Here is a 24,269-nt window from a genome sequence, read left to right as displayed (position 1 = left end):
AGTAGCCACCCCCACCAACCCGCCGCCTCTTCCTCGATACACAAGGTCCATAAACTTGTCCTTATGAGATCTTTTATTTACCGATGGCCAAGATTTTCCCCCGTCCTAAGCATTCCATCTGCTGACAACAAGGCACAAGTAGTCCTAGACCAATCCCCCGAGTGTTACTTGCACCCAAACATCCATATTAGCACTTTGCTTTCTTGAGTAATTTCTGCGAAGCTTGCCACCTCAAAACCTCCTTCAAACACACGGTGGTTCCTTGTCTGCCATACATTAACAAGTGACCCTCCTCTTGAGGGTAAATACCACTATGGCATAATGAGACAATTATTATTCACCTCGTTAGTACGAGATTATTCACCTCACCCTGTTAGTTAATGCACAACATACGACGCATATTGAAGAAGGGTCTCTGAGAGCGTAGAGATATGGGAAGAAGAAGAATTTTGACGTCGTAGGGAGGAAGAAGAGGAATGAAGAAAGACGGAGGATTTGAGTGCGCGAGCAGCGTGGAATGGAGGAAGTGGGTACCTGGCAAAGAGTACCGCAAGGTCTTACACATTAAAAATATCAGCAGATTTGTGCAGGTCTGTAAATGTAGAGTTGCTGTCAATCATGCCTGGTTTGTGTGCTTTGTTATGAACATATATTGCTGCCTTAATGAGCAGCTTGCACAAGTTTCCTCTTGGTGATTATTGAGTCATAGACATACAAAATTCCTCTTGGAGTAGAAGGTGATTATTGAATTAGATAATAAACCATTCGTAGTTGAAATGAACACTAGGAACACTTTGCATTAGCAATGAGAGAAATCTGCTATGTATTTTATCGGCAACTAGCCATGATTGCTGGAGTGATTTGGGTGCCTAGTACTCACAAAATACTTAATCTTCCATGACAACAGAAAATCCTCCGCCTTCAACATGGTTGAGAACAGCTTTACCTTTTATCTTTGACTTTGTTGGAATTAGGGTTGCAGAGAAACACACACAGCTTGGAGAAGACGAAGGAAGCTTAAGTCACACAATTGAGAGTGTGTTACTTAGTGTGCAATGGAAAGATAGATAGCCCTAGAGTGATGGGCGTATATACAATGCACGGGGTAAAAAAACCTCCTAAAGAGGGAAAAAATGCCCCGGCGGTCCTAGTGTGTTCACACACATCACTACCACATGTATATGGTAACAGGCTTGTGGTCCTTCCATAGCTTTGTCTTTGTAACACTTAGAAGTCTTTCCACGATGAGGGCAAGACTTGGAAACAGTCTTTGCTAAGATGGTTTGTCCTGCCACAATGAATACACTTTTGCTTGGACATATAAATTTTTAACAACATACACATTATTACTTTTCGGGCTGCCTATTCCTTTTTGTTGAGCTTTCTTTCTTCTTCGTTCAAGAGTTGATGACATTTTGCAACATTGGGCATGGCTCCTTCTCTTTGAAAGTTTGAGGACCGTGCCAATGTGATCGATACTATGCAGGAAGTGTTCTCAATAACACAACAAATATGCCCTCATCTACACTAAAAAGATTGAAGGATTGGCTCTTGAGGAACAATATTACCAAAATTTGAGCAAAAGTTTTCACAATGTATCGCTTCACGGTACTCCAAATTGATTGAGAGGCTTGATAAAATTGTAGCTACCAAGATTTTTGTCCAAGAGGATTCATAGTGCTTTAAGTGACATTAGATTAGCGTAAAGCTGTCTGCATACTTTTCAAAAAGAAAACAATAGTCTGCAGAAAGTGAGAACTTTATGTGCATAATTTAGGGACGAAAGAGGTCCTTAATTTATGGTGCCAAAAATCTGGTGAAAACCCAAATGACCCACTTTCACAGCTAAAAAGCACGATTGAGAGAGCTCTGGATGTTGGAGCACGGCGAATCGAGAGATGAAGGGGAAGAGAGTGGTGCTGATGGAGGGAAGACGGCTCTTTGCGTAAATTGGGCTATGAACTTGTACACTCATTCACACGTCGCTTACCCCCTTCACCCACCATAGTCTCCAGCCAAATGTTGTCCTCCTCCGCCTGACTATTGGACGCAGCACGAAGCACCAGGGTCCAGGAATCTGGAAGGAGGAGAGAGCGGAGCAGTGTGAGGAGAATCAGGAGGCAGCATAAGGTGGGCTATGAGCAGCTTGTGGAGTAATTGCCGCTGATTGTCGCAAACTGCTGACGTGTAAAGTTACTGAAGACCTGGCGGGTTAGGGTTTCCCAGACCTAACCTTAGCCGACTTGCAGATCCTGGCCGAGGGGCCTAAACCTTAGAAGCAACAGAAGAAGACAAAGTTCTCACCAACTTATAGATCCTCGCCGAGTGGGCCAAAATATTTAAAATCCAACCAATTATGAGACCTTGTCCGACGGGGCCCAAAATATTAACGTAGAACCCGCACCCACACTCTTTGCGTAGCTAGTGATGACATGGCAGTGTTGTATGGATGCTCCATAAATTACACTAGCTGATGACATGGCAGTCTGTACGGACGTCCGCAAAATGCACTGACAGCTTGTTGACGTGGCAGTATGGATTTCCACGAAAAGTGCTAGCTGCTGTTAAGCGCTATGCTTTCGGGACCAAATGCCTTTGGGATTTGTAGCTTTTCATGTAAACTTGTGGGCCTTTAATTTCATGCGATGGGCTCTCTGTGGCATTCTTGCGGGAGCAGATGTAGATCAGAGTCACCGAGTGTTACAAACTGTTGACGTGTCAAGTCAGTGAAGAACAGAGGAAACCTTAAGATCACGACTGAGGGGCCTAAACCCTAAGAAGAGCAAGCAACAACAGAAGAAGAAGAAGTCCTACCAACTTATGGGACTGCGTCCGATGGGGCCCACGTGACATAAAGGATTAAAATAAAGCAGGACCCACACACACACACTGAAAGACTTGTGTAGCAGCTGATGACATGGCAACTGTGCGGAAAAACCCGGAAATTGCGTTGACATGATGACAAGGCAGAATTTTACGGATTTCTGTGTTTTGCGCTGACTGTTGACGTGGCAATTGTACGGACTTCCGTGATTTACGCTGACAGCTTTTTGGCATTGCTTTTGGACCAGAAGCTTTTGAGTTTGAAGGCTTTTCATGTAAACTGCTTTTGGGGCCTAGGGCCTTTAAATATGAGGCCATGGGCTCACTCTCTGGCATGCTTCCTGGAGAAGGTGTAGAGTCTGGAGTACCGGCTTGTACTGAGTTGATGCAATATAAAGAAATACCGAAAGGGGCGCCAAGGTTTGGGGCCAATACTCTCTGGGGTGGAATTCCGCCACTCCGTGTCGCGTGTCATCTCTCTCTTTCAGTTCAATTGTTATTGAAGTGCTAAAAGTCTGTTCAATCTATTCTTTTCTATTGGCATGTGGTGCCCGTCTTGTGACACCGAGCTCTATCTTGTGGAAGCAATATAAAGAAATACCGAAAGGGGCGCCCTCGTTTGGGGCCAGTGCTCTCTTGGGATGGAACTCCGCCACTTCATGTCTCGTGTGTCGTGCATCTCTTTCAGTTCAATTGTTATTGAAGTGCTTAAAAGTTTGTTAGTCTGTTCTTTTCCGTTGGCACGTGGTGCCATCCTGTTATAGTTGTTTCAGAGCTCCAGTTGTGTGCTTTATTGAAAGCATACCGGTCCTATCAAGACTGGTGTTTATGGATTTGGCAAAGTACTTGCAATGTCTTCTCGACGAGCTTCGCGATATACTTTTGCGGCATCCTCTGTAGAATCTCCTGATGCTTCAAAGTTTCCAACAGTTTTTGAACTATATGTTACCCCCTTCGATGCCCCGAGTGGTATCCCCTCCTCCGACACCAGAAAGTGCGAGAGCTTCTAACCAGCAACCTTCTCAACCGTCTGTTTCGATTGGGGGAGTTTTTAGGAACATGGTGCAGTCATCTAACCCTAATCCAGTGACCTCTGTCATGGCCATTGCCACCACCTCCCCCACCACCACCGCCATCGGGGTACAATGGTTGGAGCTCGTATGGATATCCTTACTATCCATATCTTGTTAGAATTTTGGCATCTCAAGTGAACTGCCCAATGTGGTCCCATTATTTATTTTGGCTTTTAGGTATTTAATTTACTTATCTGTCAAAGTCTGGGTAGGACAATTTATTGAGGTTGCTATATAAGCAACCCCTTGCCTCCATTGTATACACATTCAGTTATACATTGCTAAGGTTGATTGGTTCAGGAGACTCTCTCTCTCTCTCTCTCTCTCTCTCTCTCTCTCTCTCTCTCTCTCTCTCTCTCCCCCCCCCCCCTTGGTCTCTACGCTTTCGCATCGTCGACTTTGGCATGGTATCAGAGCACTTGGTGGAGCTCCGTGCCTGAAGACTCTCGGTGGAGGAGCAAGTTGAGAAGAACCCTTGTTGTCGGCGTCCTCCTTTGCAGATAGCGTGTTGAAAGGCTAAGCATATCCTCTCTCCTAGCGCCGCTTAGCCTCTCCCCTTTGCTCTACCACTGTCGCAAGTTCTTAAGCAGCGAGCGTTTCAAAACACTAGCCGGCAGGCCTACATGACCGTGGTCCGCAACACCCCTAGCGCCTATCTTGCGGCTCTGTGTTTTAAAATGCTTGCCGCAGTTCCACTACTGGCGCCGCCCTTTCTTGCGACCATTTTGGTGTTGCGTCTCAAAACGCCACCTTGTAGCAGAGACCCCCTCTCCGGCACCGAACAATGCCCTCCCTCTTGAAGCCTAGCGTTTTAGGAGCAGTTTGGAAGGCGAGTTTTTGGAAGAGGCCCTTGGTGAGCAAAGTGTAGTTGAGATCTTTGATGAACATTTTGGGAGGTGTGAAAGAGGTTTTTGAAGGCGATCAGATTTTGAAAAACAGCTTGAGGACGAGTTTGGGGAACTGCTTGGAGATTTTTCGGCTTGGTTTGTGCGGCCACCCTTGGAGTTCGAGAAGGATTCCTAGAGTTCGAGATCTTGCAACGTCAACATGGGCCCCCTTCCTCGAGCGCCAACGAAAAATTGAACGGCAATAACTATGCTCATTGGAATTTGATCATGCGACTTTGGTTTTCATAGAAAAGCTTATGGGATATTGTTGACGGCTCGGAGCCCCGTCCCATGAGGGATCCCAACAACAAGTAGAGTCGCCTTCAAGATGACGAATATCTCAAATTGTATGTCCATTGGGATGGGGTTAATGCGAAGGCTATGTCGGTCATTGCAAAATCTCTTACAAAGGACCTTTCTCTAGCTATTCAGACTATGAAGATTGCCAACGATATGTGGTTCAAGTTCGTTGGAATGTTTGATCGGGATTTGTACGATGCAAGCAATCACCCTTTTTGGCCAGTTATTTGCCATCCAGTTTCCACGAGGATGTTCCATGCAATCATTTCTTATGAAGGCTAAAGTTATTCATGATCAAGTATCGGCTATGAAAAGTGCACTGACGAGTACTCAATTAGCTGCTTTGGTTCTCACGAAGTTGCCTAAGGAGTATGAAATGGTGTCTAGGACACTTCGGCTACAAGTCACGAAGGAAAGGCTGGAATTTGATGATCTAAGCTCTTTTGTCGTTGAGGAGGAAGCCGTGTTGGTAACTCAAGGCAAAATTCAGATTTCTGAGACAAGTGGGGAAGCACTTGTTGCTTCAAATTCCAGAAAGAGGACCAAGAACCGTTGTTACAATTGTGGAAAGCGTGGTAATTTGGCCAAGGATTGCAGATCCAAAGGCAAAGACAAAGATTCTACAAAGGACAAAGGTAAAAGCAAGCATCAGGAGGAAAGCAGTGATAGTGACTGAGGGAAGGACAACAATGAGGTTGCTGGTGTGGTGGTGACTACACTGGCATAGAATCCCGCCTTCTAGTCACATGGAGATTGGTGCCGCCATCAACTTCAACCAGAGAGAGGCTTGTGAGTGGCAGAGGGGCAAACAGTGCTCCGTATAATTAATTTGGACCCTTGTGTTGGAGTTCAAGTTATCGGTGTTTGAACCCGTAGGTCGGAGTTCAAGGCACATGCATCTGGCAGGGAACCAATCAGACGTATCTAAAACACTATGGATGAGTGTACCAATCCCTTGTTGTTGGTTGGATCATGGACAAGATGTGTTCCACAGTTCATTATCTTGGAGTATTATATTTTGGACGTGATGTGTTTATAGTTCACGAATGGGGATTCTTGGACGTAGTGTGGTCTACAATTCAATTTTCTAAAATGGCAACTGATGCTCAAGATGGCATTCTTCTAAGGTACAAAGTTGAGGGTAGCAAAACTGAGGAGTATCCAGTAGTCCAAGGCCTTCTATTGGGATGTCCATGGTAGCTTCTTCATCGACTTGGTCTCACTATTGATGTCCACTATGAGCTGCTGAGTGTGAGTGCGCGCGTTTGCAAGAGCATAATCAACACGAGTTTGCTGGTCAATGTTCCTATTTTGCCGGTTATTGGATTGCGTATGTTGGCTTGCAAGATTTCTCGGGTTTATTGATGTTGGTTCGCCATGAGCTTCAACCTGTTCTGCTATACAACGATACGCATGGCCGGTGGATGGTTGTACAGCGTTTGTTGAATGGTGGAGTTCATGAATTTGGAGGTACCTATGCATACACGGCAAAGAGCTGCTTTATGGCGAGAAATTTCGTCTCACCCTCGGACCTCGAATGCATTTCTTTGTAGAGATTTCAAAAATACCCCTGATTTGCTTGACATCACCACATGAAATTTGCATATGTTGCTTGCAAAGAAACACGAATGGGATCTTCTTTTTGCCTTTGCTTAAATGATTGATATTTTGGCGTTGTCTGTATCCTAATGCCTTTGGTTTTACCTTTTAGCATGCTGCTTATTCTTCTTATAGAGCGCGATTGGATCGTTGGTACTTGCTTAATGGGCAACAATATGAAGAATTTGTATGTGACATGAGGATAGATTATGCCCTGTAGCTATCGCACCATTATCCTCTTTTGCCGTCTTTGTATTTTGGACAGTCTCTTTGTGATCGGCCTCTTCATAGGAAACACTTGTTGCATGTTAATAATGCCTATCTTACTCATGAAATTTTTCGACACATGATTGCCGATATTATTCCCTCGCTGCTGGCTCAAATGCTTATTGATTTGGACGCTGCCTGGTATCGTTTTATCATGAGAGTACAAAGTGTAATTTGTGACTATGGCACGCAGTATATGCAGTTCATTCGGGGGAATGTTGTTGATGCGAAACGGGTTAGTCAATGACTACAACAGTTGGTTGATTTTCGACCCCTGTCTGACTCTGAAATGATGGAGCTATGTGAAGCTAAAGTGCGTATTCAACAAAATGATAAGAGAAAAATTGCTAAATGGCAGACGCGTGTACGTCAACAGGCTTTTATGGATAAAGGTTGTGCTTCGAAGAAATTTTTAAAGCATCTGCATCATTCAAGGGTCTCACAATCAATTAAGCGGGTTATGCTTCCCTCGGGTGCTTGGACTTCTTCGAAGCGGGAATTTACTGAGGTTATGGTTTCACATTATCGTAAGGTGTTTGCTGCCCCGTCTCAGCCATCTTCAGCAGCTTGTCGAGCACGTGAATTGTTGCTTTCTTATGTTTGTCCAATCCTGTCTTCGCAGGAGGCACAATGCCTTGAGGATCCTTTCTCTGCTTTCGAATTGCATGGTGCCTTGCTTGCATTGGGCTGTTGGAGATCTCCCGGCTGGGACGTACTTACTCTAGAATTTTTCCTCTCCTTTTGAGATGCTCTTAAACAGCCACTGCTTTTCATGTTAAATGCGGCATGGGAGAAACAGGATCTGCCAGTCTCATGGAAAGAGGGCTTACTTAAATTGTTGCCCAAGCAAGCGCTTTGCGAGCAGTTCTCTCATTGGCGGTCCATAACTTTGATGCCGATGGTTTAGAAGATTTTGGGCTAAAATGTTGGTCCACCGCATCAAGGACTATTTGTTTACAGGACTTCATCAGGCTCAGTATGGTTTTTTGACGACGACAGGACTTCATCGGGCTCAATATGGTTTTATTCCTCGTCGTCAAATCATGGACAATTTGGCTAATGTTATGATTGGCATGGAGTATGCTAAGTACATGCAACAGGATGTGCTGGTCATTCAAGTTGATATTGAGAAGGCCTTTGACACTGTGCAATGGGACTTCATTGCTGTCACAATGAGGTGTCTAGGGTTTGGTCCTAAATTGGCCAATGTGGTTTATTTCTTGTATGCTTGTAGTACATCTTCGGGGATCCTGAAAGGGGAATTGACAGAATCGTGGCTGCTTGGTTGTTCGGTTAGGCAAGGTTGCCCCCTTAGTGCTTTGCTGTATGCTATTGCCACTCACCCTTTGTTGATGTATCTTGATCACTTGACCTCTGTGCAACGTCTTCATGGTTTGCAGGTACCATCGGGTCATACCTTTATTGGGCAGGCTTATGCGGATGACTTGTTGTTTATGCCCCGCAATCAACAGAGCGATGTTCAAGTGATTATGGAAGCTTTGGAATTGTTTGCGATTGCGGCTGATCTTAAAGTCAACTTTCGTAAATCAAAGCTTTTGCCACTTTGTTCTTGTGATTGGCATGCTCTATTGTGGCCAGGAGAGACTGTTCCTCCAAATGTGATCACCAGGCATTTGGGTTATCCAATTGGATGGAACGTCACTCACACGCAAAAAGTGGAGTGGGTTATTCATCGCTTGAATGTTAAACTGCATTATTGGAAGCTTTCTACTTGGCCACTGCATGTTCTCCTGCGAATTGTTCAGAGTATCCTCATGGCATATGTTCAGTTCTTTTTGCCATTGTTGCACTGGCCTCGCCATTGTCTTGATTCTCTCATGTCGGCCATTTTGTCTCATTTGTGGCGAACTCATGCACACAAAAAAGGCCTGCGTCTGATGTAATGGCAAAACTTTGTACATCAAAGCGCTTTGGTGGTCTGAATATTTTGGACATGCGTAGGCATGTCCTTGCTAGAAAGGCTATGCTTTTGCCTACACCTACACAACAATCTCAGCCTTGGACTCTTATGTTTGCACACTTGAGTCAGCATGTGGTTACATCCTCATTTGGTCGCTGGCAATCATCCATTTGGGAGGTGGTATTTGGTAAGATGGATGGCCATAGTCCTGGATGCCCGCTTTCTTCCACCTTGCTCTCTGCCTGGAAATAGGTTACGATTCATCTATCGTGGAATGCTCGGCGGGAAGGAAATTCACTTCGTTGGGAGAGCCTTCATTGGAGCGGGGCCTTTTCTCTTACTTCGGTTGATTGCTCGCCTCGCTAGGCGTATTTCCTCTCCTGCCGTGGCATTGGAGTGGTTGAGGATGTGGTGGATGTAGCTGGTTTTACTTTGGAGTCTCCATTTATCGCTCGCCGTTTTGGATTGGGCATGCATTATCGCCAGTTCTGGAGAGAATTGCAGCAAATCTTGATCGGTTTTTTACCCGTTTCACCTTTGGCTGATGGTGATCGCATGTCTGACTGGAATCTTTGGGAATTGCCTTTTCAAGATATTTCTACCGGTTGGGCATTTGCTCTTCTTCTGTCTCAACCATGGGTTGCTGATCATTGCAACGCTATTTGGCACATGCATAAATCCGATACTTGGTGGAGAAGGCTTCTATCTGCATTATGGGAAAGCCATTTGCCGTTGAAGGAGCGTTGGTTTCTTTGGCATTGTTTACTTGGTGTGCTCCTTGTGGGTACCTTTCTTAGGATCCACCATATCCGCCCTTCATCTTGTGTCCGTTGCTCATCTGCCGAAGAGGATGTTTGTCACCTCTTGTGGGATTGTTGTGTTACTCGAGATTTCCTTTTTCAGGTATCTGCGTGTATGTGGCTCCGTTTTCCCACGACGGTCTTCCATAAACGGTTTTGGGTTTTGGTATCTTCTCACCAGCGTTGCAGTGCTTTGCAGTCTTCTTCATGTGGGTCAGGTTTTGGGCTTACTGGAGCCTGTGGGGACAGCGTAATGGCTATATGTTCCATCGCATTCATGCAGATCCCGTGCCTTTCTTCAAGCTTTCCCTTAGGCAGTCGTTACGGTTCGCCTTGGAAGCTGGTGATATCACTGCAGAGATACATTAGCTTTCCTATGAATGCTTTTAGCTATTTTGTATAGCCAAACACTTTTGTGTTCCTTTTCTTGTACATCTTTTTGGTGGGTTTTCCTCTCTTTGAGGTTTCCCACAGATAGATAAATCAAATTGATTTACCAAAAAAGTGAGTGCACGCGTGTGCGGAGGCGTGAGAGAGGAGAGGAGAGGAGAGAGAGAGACAGTAGGCACAAACTCAAGGTATAGTGAAGAGGTGGCAATCAGCCCCTTATGACTACCATGAGCAGAAGACCCAATACAATTAGATGTGTGATCTCTGTGAGATGAGAGATATGGAAGTGGGTACCCCCCTGGCCCCATAAATAGGTGCCCAAGGGGAGGTAGGCAAATGCTTGATAAAAATCCCCACGACCCAACATAAAAATGATATATGGAAATATATGTGGGCGCCCGGACAAAAGTGGGCGGCCGGCCCCAAACTCGGGCGGCCAGGTACAACCTAGACTATGGGTGGCCAGATTGGAGACATACTAGCCGTACAAGTATGCCCTAAACCTGTGAAGCAACAGAGTGGTGTAAGTCTTAACACCCCCTCTTAGCACCGGATGTTGAACAAACCGCATGAAGCCGAAGATGTGAGGCAAATGATGAAGATGTCTGCAGCAGTCTGGGGTGTTCCAATTGCCAAGAGATCTTTGTAGGAAAATGCCATCACGAGCAGTGTAGCAAACTGCTGTACTCCGCCCATACAGGGTGAAGATACTGCGTGAAGGTCCCGAAATGAGTGTGAAAACAACTCCTTGTCGTAAAAAGAAGTGCCAATAAACCTGCAAGTGTCTTGCCCAATAGGATCTGTGGTGTCTGTAGTCAAACTGTCTGGAGAAAATGGGGAAGCCCAGGAACCATCATGAGAATGACCGGAAGCGTGTCAATGCATGAACTTGCAACACAGTGTGGCTAGGTGGCTAAGCTGTGTAAAACTCAAGGAATGCCAGATGTTGCAATCTGCGCCGTAAACTCCTCCGAATCAAGGAAAGCCAGACTAAACAGTCTGCACTGTAGAAGCTACCGTAAGCTGCAACAGTCACCAAGAGATAGCACGGACCACCACCAGATGGTGTCCTGTCAGTAGGTAGGGTAATCCAAGATGAGGGGAAAGCCAGACTCAACAGTCTGCGCAAGGGCCTCTAGTGTGGTCAAACCAAGCTGTCTGCACCATGATCATTCTGTAGATGTTGGGAACCCAGACTGAGAAGTCTGCGCTGTGAAGATTCTCTGAGAAGAGGAAAGGCCAGACCAATCTGTCTGCGCCGTCTTGCTTGTATCTCCTGCCTCCAATCCTCCGGTGTCAACCAAAACAGAATCTGCGCCAACAACGCCACCAAACCGCAACTCGGTGTGGTTCTCAATGTGAATGAGCTGGGAGTGGCCTACTACCCAGGTCGGGGGATAAGTCTATTGTAAGGTTACTGAGGGTGAGTGTAAGCAACTCTGAAGGTAGCAATCCAAATGATCAGGAGTGTAGAAGAGCAAGTGCACTACCATCCAAGCCAAGCTCCGGGTGACTCCGGATGTAGTCGCGGGATGCTTGATCTCCTGTTTCTCGCGGGTAAACTCTCCAAGAGAGTCCAAAGCAGTGAAGTCCCACTCCAGTCTGTAAATCCAAGCAATGAACTTGTCCAAAAAGAGATCCAAGATCCTCTCCCTAAGTCCACATAGATGCTTCTGTGTAAGCAAGTGATCTTAGGTGTCGAGGTCAAGTGGTAAGTGTCTGTCCACCCAAGATGGTGGTGTCTTCTCTAGGAATGTCGGAATCCCATATGCCATGAGCATGGCCATATCTCGTGTGAACTCCTCTGATGAGTGCATAGGTGTGTCCATAGAAAACCACAAGTCACCACCCCCTTTGGAGTGTGCAACTGCCGAATGGTGGCTGGAATGAATGGATCTCCCAAGGATCATACGCCCGTAGATGATCAAGCCGATGTCGAAACTACCGTGTACTGCAGTAGTCACTGAGAGACCGCATGGACCACCACCGGATGGTGTCCTGGTAGGAGGTAACTTCATCCTCTGTGAAAAAAACAAGCCATGTGGCTGCTGTCCACCCAAAAACACAACTGCGAGGTGATGAAAACGCTGCTGTCCAGCGATTTTCAGCGTGCTTGTACGCTCCCGGCATGGTCCGGAGCGGTGCAGAGGGTGTAGGGAAGGGTGGTGAATCACTGTCATCACTGCCCCAGATGGGCTGAAAACAGAGAAAACAGCAAGGGGTAATTGCTGAAATCTGATGAAGTTGGAGAGGATACTCGCCGGCAATGCACCAAATGCAAAGCTGGGTAGGTGGTGGCGAGATCCGGGGTCCAGAAGCTGAGCGTTGCCCTCTTGCTGCAAAAACACAGGTCAATTTGCAGCCCACTTTTGCTGCACGTTTTGGCACCAAAAACCTAAAACAAAGGCTTGATGGGTACCCTAGGTGCCCAGCAACTTGTGGAAGGTGTCAATGACACAAAGCGGCCAATAAAATCGCCGAAAAAGGGCTGAAAACCCAAAAACGCAGATCTGGCTGAAAAACGCAGATGGAGCAGAGGAGGTTTCTGTTGATTCAATGATCCCAGAAGTGAAGCGCTAGCAGCCTGATGCAAAAACACTGACCTGATCTGCAAAAACGTAGGTGGAGGGGGATCCTCCGTGACGAAAAACACAGATCTCATCGCGCGCCTGGTTTTTGCAGAATGCTGGCAGATTTTGCATGAAAATGCTGGTTATGCTGATCTTGGGAGGAGAACCTGATGCAGAGAAGCGCTGTCCCAGGCCATGGAAAGCCTAAGCTGCTGATACTATGTGCCCTCGCGACTGATACCATGTGAGTGCGTGTGTGCGGAAGCGTGAGAGAGAGAGAGAGAGAGAGAGAGAGAGAGAGAGAGAGAGAGAGAGAGAGAGAGAGAGAGAGAGAGAGAGAGAGAGAGAGTAGACACAAACGCAAGATATGGTGAAGAGGGGACAATCAGCCCCCCATGACTACCATGAGCAGAAGACCCAATACAATCAGATGTGTGATCTCTGTGAGATGAGAGAAATGGAAGTGGGTACCCCCGTGGCCCCATAAATAGGTGCCCAAGGGGAGGTAGGGCAAGGCCTGATAAAAATCCCCACGACCCAACAGAAAATTATATATGGAAATATATGTGGGCGCCCGGACAAAAGTGGGCGGCCGGCCCTAAACTCGGGCGGCCGGTACAACCAAGACTATGGGTGGCCAGCCCGGAGACATAGCCCGGAGACATACTAGCCGTACAAGTATGCCCTAGACCTGTGAAGCAGCAGAGTGGTGTAAGTCTAACACTGAGAGGGTGTTAAGAGTTTTGGCATCTCAAGTGAACTGCCCAATGTAGTCCCATGATTTATTTTGGCTTTTAGGTATTTATTTTACTTATTTGTCAAAGTCTGGGTAGGGCAATCTACTGAGGTTGCTATATAAGCAACCCCTTGCCTCCATTGTATACACATTTTGTTATACATTGCCATGGTTGATTGGTTCAGGAGACTTTGTCACAACTCGGTGACATGGCTGCCCAGTACACACACACACCCTCTGGCAAGGACCCCATTGCAGAAATGTTGACGTGGCAAATTGTACGGCAGTCCCAGGAGGCTGACACATGGCAGGCTGTACGGATGCCCGCGTTTTGCAGCGGAATGTGCGGCAGTTTTCAGCCAGCTTTTGGCTACATAATTCGAAGAGAGAGAGAGAGAGAGAGAGAGAGAGAGAGAGAGAGAGAGAGAGAGAGAGAGAGAGAGAGAGAGAGAGAGAGAGCTTTTGCTTTATTCTCTCTACGAGGCTTCTGAGAGAATATGGTTTATTTTTTTTCCGAGAAAAAGATCCTTCTATTAGTTAATGAAAGCTGCCCATAGGGCTACATCCACCTTTGCAAGAGAGGGCTACAACAAGCATGATGGGGAGACTCTCCCAATGAAAAAACAGCATATATACAATGGGGCTAAATCAAGAGATGGGAGGAGGGAAAAGCCACACAGGTGGACAGTAGTGCCATTTGAGCACCCCCTGGACCATGGAGTAAAACGGCCCAGGGCGCCAGAGTCGAAGGAAAGCCTCGTGGCGCTCCCGCATGCGGTCGGAGCTGCCCTGTAGTCCCTCAAGCTGTCCTCTGAGAGTATGGATCAGCTCTAGCCAAAAGTCACGAACAGTCTCTGCTGGTGGTACAAGGCGAGCCTCAAAGATGCGGAAACAACGGGCCCGCCAGATGAACCAGAGAGCTAGGCTGCTGATGAGCTCCCAACACTCCGCTCTCTCACTGCTCCACTCCTGTGGAGTAAGGTCTGTAGCAGGCTGGAGTGTAGGTCGACCCCCCTGTATCACTATCATCCTGCTGGTGGAAGATAGCTCAAACTGAAGTGCCGGGCCCGTGAGGGTGGACCAAGCCGCCGCCCCCCAAGTGTACTGTTGAGCCGTGGAGAGGGCAGGCATCAGCCGAAGAACTCGTAGCCACACCTGCTGGGCCGAGGGACAGTCCCAAAGACAGTGTCGCTGACTCTCCACCAACTGGTCACAGGCTGTACATGCGGCCGAGAGACCACTATGTACAAGCCAGCTCCCTACTGCTGTGGCTCTGTGTGCTACCAACCACTGGAACAAGGTGACGCGCCTCGGCTGTCTGGAGTCCCACAGCCTCTGCCAAAAAGCTGCCAAGAACTCAACTGTGAGACCCTCCTCCTGCCAATGACGTGCTGCAGCGGGGCGGGCCTCTCTCTGTGCTGCAAGTATATGACGTCCAAGCCGAACAGTGTACTGAAAGAAAGGGACTCCTGGGTGGTTTGCAGAAGAGAATGGGTCCCTCCATAGCCACTCACCAGGATCCCACTGTACTCGTGCCAGTGGACAGCACTCCCAAGCCCATAGCCTCCAGTGTCTTGTCTCAAGAGCTGCTGGGTGAGGGTCTATGATGCAAGTCCTCCCACAGATGCCCACAACTCGGATCCTCTGGAAACAACACTCTGCTACCTGCGGGGCCTCTACTGCAACTCTCTGTAATCGTCCCCCACCCTGAAGCTCGAAGAACAGGGCTGGGACAGTCTCTGAGCAAGCCCTAACTGAAATGAGAACCTCCATTCGTGTGAAGGCTCCCATCCACCGGGGTGCTACTGGCTCGAGAGGCGTGAGCCAATCAGCTGGAACTGACTCTGAGATGTCCTGACACATGCTCTGAACCCCTCTCATGCCCTGTAGCTGGACAACCTGCACCTCCTCTGACAAACCTGTGAACTCTAGCCAGTCACCTAGAGAGCGCGCTGGACCTGCTGCCATGGGACCCCAAGAAACATGAGGCCTACTCCCAACCAAGTGGCCTCTCTGAGTGCTAACCATGGGGTTCCAGACGAGGGGCTGCCGTAGGCGCTCCTCCGTGCACGTCGGCTGTCGCTGCTCTAGGCCACGCCGCAATAGCTCCCAAGAACGAAGCAAACTCACAGCGAATCGGTCCTCCAGTCTCCTGCTCAAACCAACTCGGCGCAACTCTGTAAAGATCCATCTGGTCGAAGGTTGCCAAGGGCCTCCTGACTGAGGCACCCTGGCACGAAGCCTCTGCAACAAGAACTCCTTCCAAGGCTCCTCGCCTGGAAGAAGTCCTCTGACGACGAACTTCCCAAGAAGGGCTCTGCTCTGCTGTGCTGGATCAATGATCCCAAGCCCTCCCTGAGAACAAGGAAGTGTGATGACCGACCAAGCCACCTTGGCTCGGGCAATCTGAGTGTCGCGACCTGACCAAAGGAAGTTCCTGATCAGCCTCTCTACCTGGCTGATGCAAGAACTCGAGAAGATCGAGCAAGAAGTGATGTACCACATAGTTGCCAACAACACCTGGTTGGCAACTACTACTCTACCAGCCAGCGAAAGTCGTGCTGAGCTCCAATGTAACAGCTTTCTCCTGATGGACAGGAGAAGAGGAGCAATCTGCTGCTCGGGGGACAAATCCAAACCAACCTGACAACCCAAGTACCGAACTGCAGTCCTTGGAGGAATCCACCTGAAACCCTCTCCTGGCATCCAATCTGGCACAGGAGCACTACCAACTGAGAAAGCCACTGTCTCTCTCCAGTTGATCAATGCGCCCGATGCACAGCAGAAGGTCTCCAAAGCCTGCCCACATCTGTGTAAATTGGCCTCCTGGCCCTCTAAGTACAAGGTTGAGTCGTCGGCAAACTCAGCGTCTAGAAGCTCATCTCCCCGTATAGGGAGTGCTAAGCCCCTCAAACCAACCTGCTGTGACACCAAAAATCTGCTCATCGCCTCCGCATAGAACAGAAAGAGAAAGGGGGCAAGAGGACAACCCTGTCTGACCGATCGTGTGAGCATGAAGCGCTCACCTCTACCTCCTGCCAAAAGCACCTGACTGTGAGCCTGTCTGTACAAAGCTGACACCCCTCTGATCCAAGCCTCTGAGAAGCCCATCCTGCGTAGCGTGCCCTCTAGAAAGTCCCAGTCAACTCTGTCGTATGCCTTCTCAAAATCGAGAAGAAGAATCACAAGGTCCTCCCCACGGAGCCGTGCAAGGGCAGAAGCCTCCCAAAAAGTGAAGATGTTGTCAAGGATACTGCGTTCCTTGACAAAACCTGTCTGAGTCCCATGTATAAGGCTCTCCAAAAGTGGCTGAATCCTCAAACTCAGAGCCTTGGCAAGAATTTTGTAGGCTGAGTTGAGAATGGTGATGGGGCGCCACTGTCGAATCTCATCCAAGGAGCCACCCTCCTTTGGAATGAGGTAAATCAGGCCCTCACTCATGCTATCCGGCATCACTCCTGTGTGCAGAATGTACTGAAAGGCACTACAAAGATTTGGGCCAAGCAGGTCCCAGTACTCCAAGAAGAAGCTGAAAGTCAGCCCATCCTCACCTGGACAGCTACCACGAGGGAGGGCCCTAAGAGCCGTGTGCAGCTCCTCAAGCTAAAGAGGTAACTCAAGCCTCTGCCGCATCTCCTCAGTCACAAGACAAGGCATCTGTGCCCAAACCTGCTCCCTGCATGCATCCTGTCTCTCTGACTCGGGCTCAGCCGACAGTAGCTCACTGTAAAAGTCAGTAGCAACTGCACGCATATCCTCTGGCTCACAAACAACTGACCCATCGGGTCTCCTCAACTGATGGACCTTGGCATGCGAGTGCCGAGGTCCCACTGACTCAAAAAAAGCACCTGTCACTCTGTCACCCACCTGAGTCCATTGAGATGCCTGTCGATGAAAGGCAAACTCATGGCGCCTCTCCTCTGTGCAAGCAAGCTCCTGTCGAGCCTGCTGTAACTGCTCCTCCAACCATGGACTGTCTGGATGCTGCTCCTGCATCCTCTCTGGTGAAGCAATGCCTCGTCTGAGACGCTGCTCCTCCTCTCTCGCTGCAGCCCGTCGAGCCAAAGACTCCTGGAGAAAGAAGTGGCTAAGCTGAGCTAGGCCTGAGGCCACTCTGTTTGCAGGTGGAGCCTGGCTGTCCATGCCCTCTGTCCATAGAGCCTCGACCCTCTCTCTGAGTGCTGAGTCCAACAAGACCCGCTCTGGGATGCGAAGCATCGTGCTCCCACTCCTCTGCCTGTCTGCCACTGTGAGGATCACTGGTGCATGGTCCCAGAAGGATGTCCCTGCCAGGATGCCCACTGATCCCCCCAAGTCACTGAAGTGGTCACTAGTGTAGAAGCGATCTATGCGCGATAGATTCACTCCTCCCACTCTGCGGTCCGATCTAGAGAAGGCAAGACTCTCTGGAGGCCTCACAAAGCCAGAATGCTGCCATGTATCCGAGACTCTCAACGTCATACAAAACCTCTCCCAAGCTGCTAACTCGACTCCATGCAAAGTAGCATGGCTGCCTCCGATCCTGTCAGAAGGGTCCTCCAACATGTTGAAGTCCCCTCCTACACACCACTGGTCAACCTGTGGCAAAGACTCAACAATCTGTGACCAAAACTCTGCACGAGCACTCGCCACATTGGGCGCATAGATGTTCAGGAAACCCACAAGGCTACCCTGAACCTGCATAGTAATCCACTGAGCCCTGCCTGGTACAATAATCCCTCTGCCCACAATGGCCTGCTGTAATGAGTCCGCAATAGTCATACATACCCCACCCTGGATGCCTCCAGGTCCAAAAGCAGCTGACCAAAAGGTATCATAGCGTCCACGCAAAATCTGACCACATCGCCGAATGCGGCTCTCAGACAAATGGTGCTCCTGAAGCATAAGGAGATCAATCTCTCCTCCCACAAGGCAACACTGAAGCTCCTGACGCAATCGGCCCCGCTGTCGCTGAAACTGGGGCCCACCTAGTCCCTGCACGTTCCACGAGACGATCCTCATGGGGAGCGAGAGAGAACAGATGCTGCCGCAGCAGCAAGACGAGCTATCTTCGAAGCAGGCTTGGATGGGGAGTAATCCGCATCCGAGCGTCCTCTAGATAGGCGAGACTGCAGTGATTGCCTGGTCCAAGCCCAAGTAGAGCGAGCCGTGCGTAAAGCAACCTCCTCTGTCCAGGAGTCCTCATGAATGAATACATAGCAAGGCAAACACTGCGTATCAGCAAAAAAGTACACCACAATGTGTCTACATCCTGCTGAATCTGGGGGTGTCACCGCAAACTTGGCCAGTGGCCACAAAGTCTGCAGCAAATCTGTAACGCCAAGTTCTCCCATGTGGTGAGAGAACTCGAGAACCTGTGTATGCAACCATCCCACCACTGAGTCGAGGGACCACTCTGTCTCAGTCTTGCCACAGAGGGGGAAGGAGAAACCAACTGCTGAGTCCAAGGCCTCTGTCCCCCTAGCGGCGAGGAACAAAGCGTGGACTCTGAAGCAGGCTGCCTCGTGGTCTGCTGCGGAATCGCCAAGAAAACGAGTAAACCTGTAATCGAAGAAATCCCAGCGGCGTCGGAGGTCAATGCTCGTCAAACCACGAGGGATAGCTGCAAGAGGAGATGTCTGAATCTGCAGAGGGGGCCGCATGAAGGGCTGACCATCTCTCGCTAGGCGACTCGTGGCGAAGGCGCTGCCAAGAGATCTCCTAGCCGCCGGCGAGGGTCCAGTCTCCTGAGCCGACTGTGGTACTGAAGCAGGAGGAGGGGGAGAAGGGGCTGGGGGGAGGCGGGGGAGAGGAGAAGCGGGGTGGGGCGGCAGAGACATGGGGGGGGGGCGAGGTGGGGAGTGAGCGGTAGCAGAGGGCGCGGGAGGGCATGAGGAGGAGGAGGGGAGATCGGAAGGCGGAGCGGCTGGCGAGGGTGAAGCGGAGGTGGTGGCTGGCGTAGGGGGCTCCTCCTGCTCAAGAGGACCAAAGCGGTTCCCCGTGGGAACCCACTGCTACTGAGTAGGCACCTGGGGGCCACTCTGAGTGCCAGGCTGTCGCTGTGGCCCCTGGCGTCGACGGCCATGGGCCTGCTGCCACCCCTCCTCCGCTGGAGCCCTAGGCTCGGAGGGTGGCGCTGAATCTGTGCTCTGTGTCGCTGGCTGTGGCTGCGGCCCAGCCTTGGCAGGCTGGGGCTGAGGCGGGGTGCGGGTCGTTGTCTCCTCCGTGGGCAGGCCTTCGCTAGGTGGCCCATCTGTCTGCAAATGAAGCACTGGTTCGGGAGACCCTAGTACTCCACACTCTGTCTAAACCAACCCCCACTCACCCGAGACAGAAGGATGACCTTCGGGAGCGTGTGGGTATCTCTGACCAAAACTCGAACTGAAGGGATGCCAGCCGCCTTGGTAGCTACTGATGCTGCCGTACGAGGTGTTTCCAGGACAGTTCCGATGGCGGAGCCAATCCTGGAGAGAAGTGGAAGGTACTCCCTCCGTAAACCCGGAAAGCAGACTGAGATGGGGAAGTCCGCCTCCTTTACTAGCACATTCGAAGACGGGTCAAAACCATGTCGCCACTGTCGAAAGTTGGCGCGTGATGCTCGGATGGCCAATGGACTTATAACTATGACCTTGGAGGCCATCTCGGAAGTCTCGAACTCAATCTGGTAGTACCCCCGTCCGAGAATCTAGACATCCAAGATCTTGCCCACCTCTGCGAGGAGGCGGGCCTGGAGAAGGTCTCGCAGCTCTCCTCTGCTGGGACGAGTGCCGAGAACCTTGCAGATGACAGAAGTCGCCTGCAAGCGTTCTACCTCTGTGGCAAGGCTCGCTTGCTCTGCCGGCGTAAGAGCAAGTCAAATGGTGGGCTCAGCGGGGTTGGGCGAGGGGGCTTCAGGCGAGTCCCTCTGAGGTGAAGCTGGAGCCTCCATCTGTGTCTACTGTTGAGTCGAAGAAGCGGGCGGCGAAGAAGAAACCTGCAAACAAGTGAGCCAGGCACTTTTCCGAAGAGAAAGTGCTGCCGAGCCAGGTGCAGAGGGCCTTCGGGGCGAAGAGGATGGGGGGGGGGGGGGTGATGAGGAGACAGCGAGGGCGAAGAGGGCAGCCGTGCAATGTGCGGGTGCACATGCGGGTGCGAGCGGGGGGGATGGCGTGGGGAAGGCAGAGCGAGAGGAGGGCAGCGGGCTGCGGCAGCTAATGGGGCAGCTCGCGCAGATAGGGGGGGGCAGCGGGTGGGTTGAGAGGCAGTGCGCAGGGGCTGAAGGGGGTGGGGGGGCAGCGAAGGGGCAGCGGGGGGAGGGAGGGGGGGGGAGGAGAGCGATGTCGCAACAGCAAACGGGGGGGGGGGGGCGAGCAGCAGTAGCGGGCCTCGATATTCCTGCTCTTCCAGATTATGTGAGAATATGGTTTATTTTTTTAAGAGCTTTTGATTTTTAGCTTTTGGGCTCTGCTTTTAGCATCCCTTGTAAAGATTTAAATAGGTTGGTAGGGTCTCACAACTGAGAGCATCTGGACGCAGAGTCTGAGAGTGAGTGCCTGCCTACTCTCTTGTACCTTGAACACAGATTAATATAAAAAGAAATACTGAAAGGGGCGCTAGTCTTTGGGGCCAATATCTCTAGGCACGGAACTCTGCCGGGCCAGTGTCGAATCAATTGTGAACTGTGAACTGTTTGAAGTGATTTCTTGTAGTGTCGCGGTAGATTTCTCGACTTGGGGTGTCCACGTCAGTTACAGTGGTATCAGAGCACGACCGATTTCTCTCCACACTTATGGCTTCAGACAGAGATTAATCGACTTCCTCTGCATCCGGAGATGCAGGAAGAGATCACAACGAAGATTCACGCCTCGGCCTACTCAGGCAGAGATCGAAGAGATGGAGCGTCGACGATTGATCGGCGATGCAACAAAGATAATGCTAAATTTTGCGAAGGGCCCGAAATTTGCAAAATTTATGAGTCAGACCTCCTTCGACGAGGTGCACTCACAATGGTGGCAGACCACAGAACCACCCCTCAAACCGGCTCTCAAGAAACCTCCTACTCCCAGGATGTACACAGAGCAAGAATTAGAAGAGGTGGTTGATGCACGAATTGCTTAGCTTTTTGACGCGCAGAAAAAAGCTAAAAAGCACGACAAAAAGCAGAAGAAAGGCGCTGATTTCCCGGGTTATTTGGGTCGTCAGTCTACATTTGAATCGGCAAGAAGCAGAAGAAGTGTGTTCAATTTGAAGGAGTACCCAGTTCTTCTTCTTCCTCTTCTTCTGAGAGTTCTTCTAGCTCCTCTGACTCGAGCGAAGAAAACAGGAAAGGCAAAAACCGAAGCAAAAAGCAAAGCTTCGGAAAGGGCAAGAAAAAGGCAAAGAAGCCTAAATCTCGCCCAGTTATTGATAGTTCTACAGAGGACTTGTCTTCAGATAGTTCGGACTCTAATGACAATAGCTTTTACGCAAAGAAGAAGAATTTTTATAAAGCCAACCAATATGACTTTCTGGAAGATAAAAGCAAGAAAGTCCGAGGGTTTAAGGAAGGTGGACAGTCAATTAAATTTGACACATTTTCTGGTTATAGAGATGCTTCGATGGCTTTGTCTTTTATACAGCAGTTTGACATAGCTTTCTTTGGAGGGCGTTACTCAGAGCACTCCAAGATTCGGAGAGCTGCCTCTTACTTCAAGGGGAATGCTCGAACTTGGTGGTCCACGCTTCTATTAAACAAGACAGCGCCAGTTAAATGGTTGAAATTCAAAAGACTCGAGAGTATGAACGCGACATACGAACTGCTTGGAACCATCTTCGGATGACCAAGAAGGATACAGTGGATGCTTATTGCGAGAGATTCTGGAGCTCTTTTCTACCCGCCTCTTCATTCAAGAAGATCTCGTTCAAAGAACAGATTGAGCGGTTTACCTGGGGTCTTCCTATAGAGATCCGAGATCACTGCTTAGAACAAAAGTCAGCTTCCATTCAAGAGTAGATGAGTCATGCAAAACGGGGTTTTGCCATTAACTCAGGCAGTTTGACCTACCCCACAAATGAAATCACAATGCAAAGGGCCGAACAGACTTGACGAATGAAAGTAGAAAGAGGAAGAGTAACCCAAAAAAGAAAGAAAAGAATGCACGACCCAAACTCACTCCTCAAGAGAGAGCTCTCTACATCAAGGAGGGGAAGTGCTTTGGATGCGGGGAAACTGGGCATATCTCCACGAAGTGCCCTAAAGAGGCACAGAAAGAACATAACGACAAGGATGATGAAAGGCCTGAGAGTTCGAGAGCAGCTGAGGAACGTGGACGAAAAGGCAAGATGAAAACAGGACCGGTTTTAGATTGCGTGGGTACTGATCCCAGCACGATGGACGAGAGTACAGAATTTTGCCGAGCTCGGGGCAAAGTAAAGGACCAAGAAAGCCTTGATCTTCTTTGATGGAGGAGCCAAGGCCAACTTCATTTCACCTGAATTGGCGGCGCGGCTCGAGATCACACCCGATTGGATGGGACCACTAGCAGAGGCAGTTCTAGCGGCACCCGGCAGGGAGGTAGCCATTACACCTGTCATTGGCAAACTTCGGTTGCATTGTCAGGGGTATTTGGGGCACGAGGACTTCTACATAATGCCTTTGGAAGGTTGTGTTGTTCTCTTGGAAATTCCCCGGTACCACAAGAACAACACCGTGGTCGACTATCAGGCGAGGAAAGCGACTTTGACCACAGAGAAGGGCAGAACCATTGTACTTAATGTAAAACTTAAGGGCCAGTGTTTCCCTATTGTATCGGCTTCGGCCATTTCAAAATTAATGAAATCTAGTCTGTTTGTTTACTCCATCTTTTTGGAAGAGTTGAATGATGAGGATATGACAAATATGTCTGAACTTGATAAAGAACGCCAAGATTTTCTCCACGCTCATGCCGATTGCTTCTCAGAGGGCATGCCAAGCGAGTTACCACCCGCTCGTCTTGAAGATCATACCATTGATCTGATACTTGGAAGCACACCACCGAACCGGCCACCTTATCGTGTGAGCCGAGCCCAGAACGAAGAGATTATGAACCAAGTGAAAGACCTCTTGGAAAAGGGTCTTGTCCAGCCTAGTACTTCACTGTACTGCTCTCCTGTGTTGTTGGTTTTGAAGAAAGACAGATCTTGGAGAATGTGCATCGATTATAGAGCTCTCAACAAAATCACCATCAAGAACAGATTTTCGATTCCTAGAATCGATGATATACTTGACTGACTTCAGGGATCCTCGTGCTTCAGCAAGATCGACTTGAAAAGTGGATATCATCAGATCCGAATCGCGTCGGGAGGTATCTACAAGACAACCTTTCGGACGACTATTGGGTTATTTGAGTTTTTGGTGATGCCTTTGGCCTAACCAATGCTCGTGCGACATTTAACCGAAAGAAAAAGGGAAAGGAGAGGCTTTTTCCAAAGCTTAGTATGCGATACTATGGACCTTTCCAGATCTCCGAAAAGATCAATGATGTCTCCTTTCGATTGAAAGTGCCTTACACTCGGAGGATTCACAATGCATTTCATGTGAGTCTCTTGAAACCTTTTAAAGGTGATGTGCCCGAAGATGGGGAGCCTGATGAGCAACCTGAAGTGGAAGAAAACGAGGAGATCCTTGTTCCAGAACAGATTTTGGCACATAAGGACATAAAGAATAAGGGTAAAGTGAGAAGGCGGTTCTTGGTTAAATTCAAGAACTATCCTGCATTGGATGCAAAGTGGATGGAGGAGGAGGACCTAGCAGATATTCCTCAGATTGTGAAACTTTACCTTGAAGCTTTTGCATAGTCTACTCCAAATGGAACCCCGAATTCAACTTGGCCGGATATCTGGTGCAGTGGGTTTGCACAAGAGGGGAGTTACTCCTCTCCTTTGTCAACAGATGCCTCGATTTTTGAATACTAGAGTCACTGATGTC

At 49.2% G+C, this 24,269-nt stretch overlaps 1 protein-coding gene across 3 annotated transcripts in view; it reads left to right on the top strand.

The window, feature by feature from the left end:
• Positions 1-357: 357 nt before the first annotated feature.
• The window catches only part of LOC147439280 (cilia- and flagella-associated protein 65-like), a 66,520-nt gene continuing 42,608 nt past the window's right edge, over positions 358-24,269 (top strand). For all 3 annotated transcript variants that reach the window (XM_086485146.1, XM_086485145.1, XM_086485149.1), the window contains exon 1: positions 358-590. In XM_086485146.1, coding sequence (XP_086341272.1) covers positions 477-590 — 114 coding nt within the window. In that variant the 5' untranslated portion in view covers positions 358-476. The remainder of the gene's footprint in view (positions 591-24,269) is intronic.

Source organism: Adiantum capillus-veneris, chromosome 16 (assembly GCF_014529385.1).
Source record: "Adiantum capillus-veneris isolate H3 chromosome 16, ASM1452938v2, whole genome shotgun sequence".
NCBI lineage: Eukaryota > Viridiplantae > Streptophyta > Polypodiopsida > Polypodiales > Pteridaceae > Adiantum > Adiantum capillus-veneris.
The sequence above is the reverse complement of the archived record's forward strand: the minus strand, read 5'-3'. Positions and strand labels throughout refer to the sequence as shown.